Genomic DNA, 12,974 nt, shown 5'->3' with positions numbered 1-12,974 from the left:
CAAGGAGAAAGAGATCAGATGCAGAGTCCATTAAAGTCAATGGGTACATCTACATTAGAAAACATATATCTGTATTAGAAATAACAAGCCTTAGCACTGAAACTTGACCACTTCTTCTGTTTAACTGTCAGTCCATCACAAGCTGTGGTCCAGGCTCAACAGCTAAGTCCAGGACAAGTCTCTAATGTTCTGGGAGCTAATACGGTCAGAGAACATTCTCACTTGACAGTTTGGATGAGGACACCCTGAAATGTTGGGTGAGATAATTTAATTTTATGGACATAGACTGATCCATATAATCTGACCTTGGTGCCAGAGAACAATCCCTGGCATATTTAATTTCCTAATAAATATAGGCAATGAAACTAATCGAACAATTAGTCTGGGTATATCTGCAATGCTGGTGTTGCAGCATCAGTATATCCTTGGAAAGGGAAGGAGATTGGGAAGATTTTGAGGAATGAATAATATGTCAAAATACATCATGGTCAAGCCAAAGAGGTTTTTTTTTTTTTTTTTTTTTTGGTCTTGAAAAGATGGTGATTGCTGGTGAAGAGAAGACAGGCTACGAGAAAGAAGACGCTGTAGTGAAGACAAGAGATAGGCGAGCTCAAGACTTGTGTAAGGCAAAATAGGTGCAAATTCAACAGAAGTGCAGTCAGGATTTTAGTATCATTGGGTGAAAAGTGTGTTCTGATGTCATGTGGTGATGAAGTTAGCCAGACACCAGGTACCTGTGCCCTCTCAGCTGCACTGGTCAGAACTTTATCTCCCCCTGCAGATCTTATCATTATGTAATAGAGGCAGGGAAAGAGAGACACAAGCACTAGAAGATGTTGAGGACCTGGAGATCATTCCTAATTTAAGCTAAAGGACTATCCAAAGCATGACTTTTATTTCCACAGATGGCTATGTTTTCCCATGGTGTAGAGAGACATCAAAGCTAGAGGAAATAAACTTTAGAGGAAAGCAGGCTTCAGCTTTCCTCGACAACAGAGAAACTATAAATATGTAATACTGATCATATCTCCTTCTGAGCACCAGACTGAACAGGACCCGTGGTGTCACACATTACTGGTGTCTCCCTTCTTTCATGTAGGTTCAGTCAATAAGACCAAAATTCAAAGACCTAGGCACTAAATGAATATTCTGGCCAGCACCAGAAGGGAGCTTTGAACGAAGCCATGTGTCCACTGCCCTGGAGGTCAGATGCTGTGATGGCAGAAAGCTAACAAGAGAACATCTAGTAGTGCAGAGAAGTAGCGAGGGGTCCTAGGTTGACCGTGAACTGGGATAAGAGACAAGTAACTGAATTGCCTCTGTGGGCAAGGCAGGACAAGAGGAGTATGCTGCTTTATCTAATCATTGTGAGGGTTTCCTTTCATAAAGGAAAGATGCTTCAGTTAGAAGCTGGGTATTTTGTGCCTGTTGAAAGCATCAGATAAGTTGGCTAGACTGAAAAAGTTCTGAAAAAGAAGCCCAATGCATACTCTCTTGGAGTACGTTTTAATTAAAATACCCAGTCTTTTTGACCAACTTCTTCTGACATTATTTTTTGGGGGCACTACCACCATCCGATCTCCATTTCTCCATTTCCTAGAGACTATTCAAGCTCCAAATGGCTCCTAATCCAACTTTCAGGACTTTTTCCCCCCTATTTTACAAATCAGTAAATATAGTCACAGAGCACGAACACAGCTCTCCAGGAACATACAGACATGTCTCCCTCATAAGGCCAGTCTTCCCCCCTTGCTCAGACGACTTTCATTTAGCACTTTTCAATCCCAATGGCACCAAAAGCTGAAGGCAAGCAGCTGCCTGGTGGATGCAGCTGGTGGAGTCCAGATTCCTGCAGTCTGGAGTGATAAGACACCTTAAAAAAAATAAAAACAGGGAGACTAGAGGGACTTGATGGATCCACTCAGGGGTGAGGTGGGTTCACCAGGAGCCTTTAGAAGGAGAGGGACAGAGCTGATGCATCAGATAGGAGAGAAACATCCTCCAACTTCATTAGTGACTTCCATTAATTGCTGTAGATGAGTGGAAATACCCCTACTTACAAAGCCGCCTGCTAGTGGCGAGGAGCTAAGCCAGGCCTGCTCCATAACCCACTCCTGAAGTTTACTGTCGGAGAAACGTCTTTTATTAAATGTAAACAGCATCCCGCCAGAGGTCAGAGCCTTGCCGCTGCTGCGTATCCCAAGGTAATACCACTTTAAGCTCCACATAAACTCTTAAACAGTTTCTATCCTAAAACCAGACCGTAGGTGGTACAGTTTTTTACGATATGTTATAATAGTGCAATAAATCTGTTAGCTTAAAATCGAATCTCCGTGGCCTTTTAGAGAAATCATCATTAAATGCAAGGCCCTGTTAATGATGCCATCCCAGTGAAATTGTTTAATCTGCTAGGGGGGTGAAAGGTCACCAAATGAATTTTTTATAATACATCAACTTGACACGCAATAGGGAAAACTGTAATAGATAAAAGCAAAGGAAAAGGGCACTGTCTTCTTCTGATAGGTCAATAGCAGCCAAGAGAGTCACTCATCCACTTTTCCTTCACTACCGTGCTCCTTTTCCATTTAATATGGACACCCAATTAATACCTCGGCACCATAGACAACCTCATTTTAGGTGAATTATAGCAATTTCTTCCCCCTTCTCCGAAATGAAAGTGATCACAATACATCATAGCATTGTGCGAATTAACGTTAATTGATTCGAGTTACCAAGCATTGATGGGCCACTTCTATAATCTGGTCCTTATTGGGAGCTGGAAGGGATGGAGGGAAGATTAGATTGCATCCTCCGTTGCTTTGACGACGGCGGTCACCTGATGGCTTGTTAGACAGTTGTACGCTTCTATTGCTGGCCCCAGTGGGGTCGTCAGTAAACTGGAGTGATGTCCAAACATCATTACACGCTGCTCCGATATTAAAGCAAAGGGATTAGCACCTTATTGCAAGCAACCTGGATTTGTCATTGTGCTGTCGTTATCCAATTTCCAGATGATAATGTGACTGTGGCCTGCGGGCGCAGGGTCCTACAGCCAAACCAAGGTGTGTGTGTGTGTATCTATCTATCTATATACACGTATACATATATCTACATGCATACACCCCCACAAAGACCCAGCACCCAAACCCATTTAACTCTTTGCTCCCCAGGCTCCTGCTAACAAAGCATGTGGAAGAATTTTTCTCCCTTTCCCATCCAACGAACAGCAGCAGTCAAGAGCGCGATGCAGCGGCAAAGTGGGCTGACCTGGGAGCTGACACGGCCGTCACTCACTCAAATGTCACGCCAGACAAGCTCTGCTGATAAAGGTGACACCTCTCACATGTTAAATAAGGCGGAGTAGGGAAAGGATCGGTCCCTCAGAGACATGGCTGGCAGCTCCTCTCTGCTGTGCGCACGTGTCGTGTAAATCATCGCTTTTACTGCAGGTCCCTCTAACTGTTAAGGGGGGAAATGGACATGCACATAACATGAGCAAGGCAGGTTGTGTTTGACAGCACTGAGGCACCAGCGCTGGGACCAGATCTCTTTCCAGTCCCTGAGAAAGACAATGGGGACACTGCTGGTTCTCCTGCATGTGTCCAAACATCCGTAACTTCTGGGGAACATTAGGGAATTGGGAAAAGCTCCTCTTGAGCTGATCCCTCCATTTTTAACTGAGATTTAATAACACAAACTCCTCCATTTCAAAGATCCACACTGATGTGGGGAATACATGGCAATATATCCCTCCTTCCTTCCATTGAGACCTGCAAAGTCTGTTAGCACTCCTTTTCCTGAGTCCCTCCTACCCTCTTCATCTTCCTCCTCTGCTCTCTCCTCTGTCTTCTTTCCTACCTCCTGCTCCCTTCCCACAGAGGAACCAGTTGGTTTCTGGAAGATGATTGCCAGAGCAAGCTGTGGTTTCCACCATGGTTACAGTGGGGATTAGGACTTCTAATTGCCTGAATCTTGTAATTCATGGGTGTCACCTTTGAGTGGGATTGGCCAATTTTTAGATAGGTTTACCATGTACAGTAGAAACTAACAGAAATGTAGTTTAAAAATAAGGCTCAGAGGGGCAATGTACCTTGGGGAATTGGTATCAGTGATATACCCTTTAACACCTGCACTGTCAGAAGGATTCCAGTCCAGGAGAGCGGTGGTGAGAAACTATTATTGTCTGATCTGCAGTGGCAATATGAAGCTCCATGACTTTTGTCTAGAAGGGTATTTTGAAGATTTGTTTGCAAACTTGCAAGGGAAATGTTGGATTCACGCAAGGTTCATATACAAAGGGACAGACTACTTTGAATGTTTTTGGTTTTTTTCCCCCCAAAGACAGACACTCCATCTTATGGACAGACATCATTGTAATTACCAGTAATCTATATTGTGGCACTACTTTCAGCCTGCACAAATGACTCATATACCTACTCTGCAAGGTATATGTTGTATTTATTTATTTATAATATTGACTTATAAATAAGTCCCTGGATGAAAAGCATTTCTGCTTTAAATTTCAATTTAATTCCTTTACTGACCACGGATTGGAGCCATAAGGCATCTCCTCAATTTCCCCACTCTGAATTCAACTTGAAGGTAAATGCTAAAATAGCAGACCTGGGCTCTAACATCTACGCAGTCAAAGACCTTGTGTGGCATCATCATCACCAGTATGACTCATATATATATGCTGATAGTTCAGTTTTGATGCCCATTCAGTTCCTGTGTTTTCTGCTAAAATTGCCATCAGAAGCAAAAAAATTGTCAAAAGGCTTTGTGATAAAAAACCATCACCTCTGGGATCCAGAAGTACTTCCCTCACACTCTTCACACACACTCAGGCCTCTGTTGCCACCATCTTCCATGCAGAAAGATCTGCCTGAGTCTCTGAGTTCTTGCTGACCCTCTACCTCTTGTTGACCAATCCCACAACTACCCGGTTTTCCAGTTTGAAAAGAATTATGAACTGAGAAAAAATTAGTGAAGTTCATTCTTATTCCTAAAATGAAATCATAGAATCATAGAATCATAGAATCATAGAATCATAGAATGGTTTGGTTTGGAAGGGACCTCAAAGCCCATCTAGTTCCAACCCCCTGCCATGGGCAGGGACACCCTCCACTAGACCACATTGCCCAAAGCCCCATCCAACCTGGCCTTGAACACTGCCAGGGAGCCAGGGGCAGCCACAGCTTCTCTGGGCAACCTGTGCCAGGGCCTCACCACTCTAACGGTAAAGAATTTCTTTCTAACACCTAATCTAAATCGACCCTCCTTCAGCTTGAATCCATTACCCCTTGTCCTGTCACTACACTGAATATGATCACACAATTTTATATGACATAACACTGTTTATACATGTATTAGCTTCCACTTTATTCAGATGAAGTTTCTTATCCCATTGCTCCTATAAATAACCCAATACAGAATTCCATTCCTCTGATTAGAAACCTTCCCTGTAAATTTTTTCATGTGTTGCCAAGGTAAACACACTGAGCTCTTTTATTCCTTACATCTTAAACTCCATTTCCATGATCATCTTAAATGTCCTTCCCTGTACCTACTTGAATTGAGTTTGTCTTTTTTGTACATCAACAAGCACTCAAGAATATGCCCTCTATAGTGTCCCTGTGAGCATGTGACTTGAAATTATGCAAGCTTAATTTTAAGGTGATACTCAGGAGCTTAAACTGTAAGGTCCTGAGTATCACTTTTTCCACATCTTCCCTTCAGGGGTGTGTGGCAGATAAAGCCTTGATAGAGCCTCAAGTGCTGCAACGGCTGCAGCTCTGAGGTCAGGAGTTTTAGCATCCTGCCTGTGCTTACCCACTGGAGGAAAGGTTGGATCCCTACACAGGAAAAAAGCTGTCATCTCCCTTTTTTAAACCCCTGTGCAATTACATACAGCAGCCTGCCTGAAACCTGCACGAAGGTTATCCAGCCCAAGCACTTTGGGGTTAGGATGTGTTAGAATTAATCTAGTTTGGACCGCTAACCCTGCCTGTGTATATGCCATGTGACAGAGCGAATTAGTAGTAATTTCTCATTTAGTCCTCTGCATAGATGAGCAGTTCTTTGATGATTTGCTTCACTTTTATTGCTTGCTGTGAGTCTCAATCATTGTTATTTCATGCATCCACACTCTATTTCACATGCTACCCCAAACCTAACTCTTAATAAAGAAATATTAATGCCTGAAAATTTCAGTTTGTAGCAGGTTAAAGGTCCATCAAGAAGGAGAAAAGCACCCTGCGCTAGTCGAGATATGCACTAAATAGCTTCTGGATGACTGTCTGGCTTTATATTTCTGATTTTGTATAAAAGTTCCCACATAAACACATACAGTACGTTTGCCGTTGTGCTCTCTTGTTCTTTAACTTTTACATTTATATTGATATTAGGCTACCTTTGCAAAACAGACATTTCTATGTATAAATACATTGCAGTGTATATAGATATACAGACATTCACAGGAAGATAAAGCTATGTGATAGCTATCGCTCTGATTCCCCAGCTGTGCCACACTATAACAGTCACAGCAGTCACCTCCGTCTTTCCTTGACAAACCAATGAGCTGTGCTTGAAGTGACCCTAACAAATGAGTTAAATTAAAATCATGTAAAAAAGCAATTCAACTCATAACTGGCAAGTATTTTTTTTAAAGTCTTGGCAATGTGATATACAGTGTTACTGCCTTGCTACCTGACCACAGCAAGGTTTCCAAGGCTCCCATCGGCTTCACTGTCCTGGGCTGCAAAGGTGAACACCCAATCTCTGCTAATCAAAGATATTTTTGTCATTGTCTTGATGCAAGAGGAGCCACTAGTTTGAAATCACAGGGAGACTGGCCCAGCAAGAGTGCAGGTTCTGTGTGTATCTGACAGCCTGATTGGATTTTGCACAGCTCAGGAGTGAAAATATTTCCCTTTTCCTTCCACAGAAAAATACACAGGAATACTTAGCCTGACGTCGTCCCAGCCCCTTTATCCTTGCCTGTGCTAGCATGTACTGCCTAAAGAGAGACAGATAGACGGTGGGGATACTACATGTCCCAACAGGAAAACCCTGATTTCATTTCACAAGTTATCTGTAGCCTTATTGCATCAGAAATGTCATCCATGAGTAATTCCAGAAAAGCTATGACTGATGGGGAGCAATAAATAACACTGCAGAGGAGCCCAAGCAGCTAAGGGTGGATGAGCTCCGAGCTGGTCCTATGATCTGGTGATGTTAGTACTCTATTGAATATACATTCCAGGTCTTCCCCTATTGAGACAGTGTGCATCTAGGGCTTTAAGCTACTGTTTCTCTTGTCCCTGTAATAAAACAGCCTCCTTCCTAGGGACCTCTCCTGATCCTTGCTGCTCGGACTGGTTTCACAGAGCATGCACAGATGGCAAGGCAAGCCCCAGCTGGGAGAACAGTCCCCAGTGTGGAGAAGATGTCATTTGTGCCTGAAAAAAGGCAGGCACAAGGTTTCTTCCCCGGCACACAGAAGAGGATGGACCTCTCCTTTAGGTGATCTCTGCTTCCCTCCCCCCATGACATTTCACTGATGCATTAAGGAACCTATAGGCATTTAATAGGGTTCTGATGAACTTGTTCTGAAAAATCTGCACCTTGTTCTGTTCCCACAGTGTAACTATTGCTCCTGCTCCTGTTCTGATCATCAGTAATGAATACACTGAACGAGGGGTCCTGTACCGGTCACACTCTGCAGGCTACGGCATGTCTTGGGATGGTGTAAAGACAGGATAACGTTTCCTATCACAGGCTGTAAAACTTCCTGCAACATTTTTTGCTGTCTCATTTTGTAGCATCCTACACCATAACACAACCCCCCACACACAGTGACAGTAGTGATGTTAGTTCTCCTGATAAAAAAAATATTGTATATCTTCAGAGTTTGGCCCTGATTTAACATTTGATCTTGCAAATAATAATTTCCCACTGTGCTTAATACAACACAACTTAAAAAAAAAAAAAAACACCCAAAAACAAGAAACCAAAACCAAACAACGAAACAAAACAAATATTGCTATGGTCACAGACCACTGTTCTTTCTGTGGGTACTTCACTATCATAAGCCACACGGTGCCTACTAGAAAATTTAAGTGTGCGAATAGTAGTTTGTATCACTAGCAGCCAACAGACATCAGGATGGTAGAGGGGTCAGTGGCAAATAGAGGATATGGTACCAATTAGAGAAAGTAAGTCTTAGACAAATCCAATTTCTTTCTTGCATAGATGGAATACGCTTATACTTGGGTAAGGCTCAGTAGTGCACAACATCAAAAAAATAACATTATGCAATATCATGAGAGTACACAATAAGGTTACCAAACATCAAATCCCATGTCCCCTATTAAAAACAGATGGGATATTACCTTTTTCATATTTCCCATATGCTTTTAATACAGATTCAGGATCTGAGGCTGAAATATACTGCGGTCTGTTCCCTTCCCAGCCTTGCTCCTCACAGCCTTCTCTGCAGATAAGGGCTGCCATCTGGTCCATGTAAATAGTGGCTGCAAGAGGCTGAAAAGAGCAAGACAGGGACAGAGAAAGGAGGGACAGAAAGAGTTCTTTATTTCTGTGGAGGAGAGGAAGAAAAATGACCTTCAAAAAACTGAGTCTTGGTACAGGACAACCATAAAAAATTAGTACGTACGCATTTGACCAAGAACTAGGTAACTGACAGAGCTCAAAAGGTAGCTCCCCTTGGAGGGTGTCCTGTGTTGTTCTGTCAAGATCAGCTGCTGCCCTGATGTTTTATCTACATCAAGACACAAATATAAAGATAAAATGCACGGAAGGGTTGGTAGGCTGATACATTATGGAGAGAACATGGGCACCTAGACCATGTGGTGTGTTGAATCTGAGCAAACAAACTGGATGGATTGGGTCCTGGAAAGCTAGAGCTGCAAAGGAATTAGTGAATATAGTGAGCAAACAGAGGATCATGGGCTCTCCTATTTCTGTGGAAAAATGGACTAATGGGATCATTGAATTCTGTCGGCAGAAAATGGGATTTAGTACCACTTTTGCATATGGCACTGATATGGAGGACAATTGTTGGCTTTTCAGACTTACACACTTCAAAAAGGATTCAGAAAACACAGACAGAGAAAGCAGGAAACACTCTCCAGAACTCAAAACCTTCAATTTATTAAAAAGCAGACAGCTAAGTGATTTGATTACTCTGGAGGTATCTGCAGGAGGAGGAAGAGTCAATGCCCAGAAACTCGCTGATGTAACAGTGAAGGAAAGAATAAGAAATTCACAAGAAGCTGGAGACAGAGAGGCTGACAAGAGAAAGTGGGCAAGTACTTGTGACAGCAAAAATGTTCAGGTAGTATTGGATATGTCCATGTCTTGTACCTTCAAGACCAGATGGTTTTCTAGAATAAGTATTTTAGCCAAAAAGAAAGGTCAATGCTGAGGTATCAAAGTGAACAGCAGTGGCCTGTGTCATGCAGGAGATTAAAGTCGAAGATCAAACAGTACTTTCTGGCCTTGAAGTTTAAAACTACATGAATAAAAGTTTAGATCTGCAAGTTAGTTAAGGCAATAACCTGTCTTTCATAACACATCTCTGGTGTTACATCAATTTATAAACATTTATAGATTTAATTGTTTAAAAATTAAGAGCTATTGTAGTCTGAACTTCTTTAGAAACATTGACTTTACCCAATACTTTATAGTTTGAGGGCAAACATGCAGGAACGCTGTTCCTGGTTTAAAGCATCATGGACACCTCTGCACTACAGAGATCCATGAGCACCAGCAGAATAACATGGCAATTCACACTCAGGAGTCCAGCTAGTACTTGGGCATAGCTCTGTCGTGAAAACTTTATAATGTGTTTTACTATGGCTAGTCATATTTCAGTCAATGGAAACATTACTTCCTTATCTTAATAAGCAGATCAAGTGGTTAAATTGCTTCACTACTAAATCAGTATCTGCTGATGATGCATCCGATACTTACCTCTTGTTAGCTTCTGCTGGAAAGAGTAAGGCAGGCTGAGTCACCATTAAGGTATCAACCGACAAGCCAAGGCCTCTCTGAAGATCTCCAGTTTGATGAGTGTTGATAATTGTTCTGGCCAAACTCTTTAAGTTGTCACTTGTCAACTCATTTCTTGGATGGCCTGGTGGATCACCAAGTTCAATGATGAGCACTCTTGATGGAGTAGCCATATCAGATGGCTGCAGAGCTCGGGTACTCACTGATCCTCTCTCCACTTTCTGCGAGCTAGACCTGCTATGAAATGCTGTACAAAATGCCATGTTAGGGCAGTGATATTTCTTTTTGTTATCATTGGCCGAGATTACCTTCAACATGCTTTCACCTCCCAGCACATGGTGGACTATCCTGACTTGGTCATGACCAACCTTCAAGAAATCAGCTAATCGATGTATTGTACTTGCTTCAATCTCTTCACCAACAGCCTCGGTTACAGTGAAAGCCACAAGAAAGGAAAGGCCAGTAACTATTTCTACAGGTTCCTTCTCATGCAAGAGAACATAGAGAAGATTGTCCTCAAAGCTAAAGTAATTGGCTCCTGCCCCTTCACTCAGTGAGAAAGAAGATGGGGTTGGAGAGACATATTTCCCTTGAAGGAAAACACGAAGGCTGAGTGGTTCATTGTAGAATATAGCAAGGGGCAGTCTGGTTGCATTTTGGCCACTGAGGAGGTAGAGTCTGAAAGTCAGAGGTGCTAGGTCTGGGAAGCAAATTGTAGTAAGTTTGGTGGATGGCAACACAGAAAAGAAAGTAGAACGATGCTCTGCAGGATAACACGATGCATGCGACGTCATATCACTGAAGGTGTCCATAAAGTTGCCAGTCACTGATACCACTGGAAACAGTCTTTGGCTGACCGTACTGGGGTCCAAGATTTCTAGGATGACAAGTGCATGATCTGCCTGTTTGCAGAAGTAGCCTTGTACTGAGGGCTTGAAGATACACTTGCTGTCGTCTCCATAAATTCCTGGAGGAGAATAAAGGTAGATGGGAGGAAAAAAAAAAAAAAAAGAACTGTTACAGACATCATCTCAACAGTTTGTGGTACAGCTGCTTATTTTCCCATTCAATGCTCAAAGTCACTTTTGTTGGTGCTAAAATTTTACACAGTAGTTTTAAGAGAAGCCTGAACGCTAAGGGATATTAAATAGGTAGAAACCACATCTGCCTCAAGATGTCCTTGAGCTGAAAATGGTTGAAGACTGCTAATGAATGACAGAGAAGTACCATCCACACTTGCCTTGTTCTTTTTAGATATCAAATTATGGCCACCGTTGAAAGAGCAGACACGCTAGATGGACCTTTGGTCTGACCCACCACTACGTCCCTATGTCCTTATGTCTTCTACCTTCTGGTTCTAAGCCCGTAGCGAGGTAACAAATCAGGACATCACTGCAATTCTTTGGAAAGATAATTTAACTCTACATGAAACCCTCTCATTCCACTCACAGGGATCGTATCTGAAACAAAAAAACCTAGAAAGCACCAGAACATCGTTAATCTACTCCAGCAGTGAACCATCTCACCAAGTTTCAGAGCTAGAAGAAAGCACCAGATTCAGACACCTACAAATAGTGGAGATCCTTACGTGTGCTCCAAGAGTCTAAGCTCCCATTGCAGTCAGTGGAGATCTGGAGTTTAAATCGTTTGCCAACACGCAGGCATCTAGTATCGCATGGGATGCCCTGAGGCATCTGGGAGACATGACACAGGGTCTGTAGAAGACCTATGCACTTCAAGGGTGGCAGCTGGAGGCCTGGTGGGACATCCCGCGTTGCATGAAATTACACTAGATGCACATTTACAGTAACTGAAACACTTCCAGTTCCCCAGTTATCAGTACAGACAATGCGGTTTAGAAAGCAATGAAGTTTGCCCTAAAATACCTCTGTTCCATCAGCTGTATCGCCCTTTACTATCCTCTGACTGTACTGACCAGAGGTAGGATCCTGTCCCCTAAACACAAGCGCATAACATCACCTGGACTTCTTAGGGTAGCTACAACATCTGTAGATGTAACACATGATCCATAGGAGTGCAAAAGCCACTTTAGGTAATGCATGAGGTATTCTTGCACTGAATATAACAGGAACTAAGACAATTCCATGCATGTCACAATTTGCCACCAAATCCCATCCAGTCAAGAGGAAGCTTTTATGGAAGGATCTATACAGAAGAGATGTAATCTATACAGTCTTCTGAGCTAGGGTATGCTCCATCTGACCAAATATAGGTCTCTGCTTTAAGATGAGAGAAACTGTGCCTCAGGCTGTAATGATGAGATCATCACTGATTATAAAGAGAGAATAAAAGTAAATGAGTTCAGATACGGGCACCAAAAACATAAACATTTCTGCCTGGAGCATCTCAGGAAAAGATGTGTGTTTCTGTTTTTTCCTTCCTCCCTTCAAAATAAAATCAAAGGAGGAATTTGCTGCTGTAGCCAGCTATAATCCTTCCCTCCCCGAGCCTGCTGCTTTGCTAGTTAGCTGAGCTCACGAACGTGTTAGGCAAAGCATGGCCAATGTCTAAACGAATTCTGCGTTCCTCATTCAGCGGCTTTGGGGATGTGCGTGCAGATTGGCAATGCCTGAGGCTAGTGATAAAAAGAAAGGGACAGCGACATCCTTGAGAGTCACAAACTTTTGGATGAATAAAAAGTCACTCCCCTTATCAAGGAAACGTTATAAATGTGAAAGTCCCTGTTAGAAGAAAATAACAGACTCCTGGAAAAGAAACGAACTATGAGAAATCAGTCTGGGCTCTGCATATAGTTACATCTCGATGCCTGGATCCTGTGGACACCTATGATTGATTTCAAGGGGATTCCTCATGTGCAGACTGCTACCCAGGTCTGCGAGCATTTCCCAGAACGAGCTCTTGCTTTGCACATCACCGAGGAAAGCAATGAAATTACATAAATGTCAAGCTCTGTTCAG

General features: G+C 42.6%; 1 protein-coding gene across 12 annotated transcripts in view; it reads right to left on the bottom strand.

The window, feature by feature from the left end:
* PKHD1 (PKHD1 ciliary IPT domain containing fibrocystin/polyductin) overlaps positions 1 to 12,974 on the bottom strand; it is a 270,672-nt gene that overhangs the window by 20,635 nt on the left and 237,063 nt on the right. For 11 of the 12 annotated variants that reach the window (XR_008576500.1, XM_054821415.1, XM_054821420.1 and 8 more), the window contains one exon: positions 9,997 to 11,002. The exons of the other annotated variant lie outside the window; for it this stretch is intronic. Coding sequence is in view for 10 of the 11 variants with exons in the window: in XM_054821415.1 (XP_054677390.1) it covers positions 9,997 to 11,002 (1,006 nt within the window). In the remaining variant the exon portion in view is untranslated. The remainder of the gene's footprint in view (positions 1 to 9,996; positions 11,003 to 12,974) is intronic. 12 annotated transcript variants of the gene reach the window in all.

This window comes from Grus americana, chromosome 3 (genome assembly GCF_028858705.1).
Source record: "Grus americana isolate bGruAme1 chromosome 3, bGruAme1.mat, whole genome shotgun sequence".
NCBI classification, from domain to species: domain Eukaryota; kingdom Metazoa; phylum Chordata; class Aves; order Gruiformes; family Gruidae; genus Grus; species Grus americana.
Note: the sequence above shows the minus strand (reverse complement) of the source record. Positions and strands in the feature narration are given on the sequence as shown.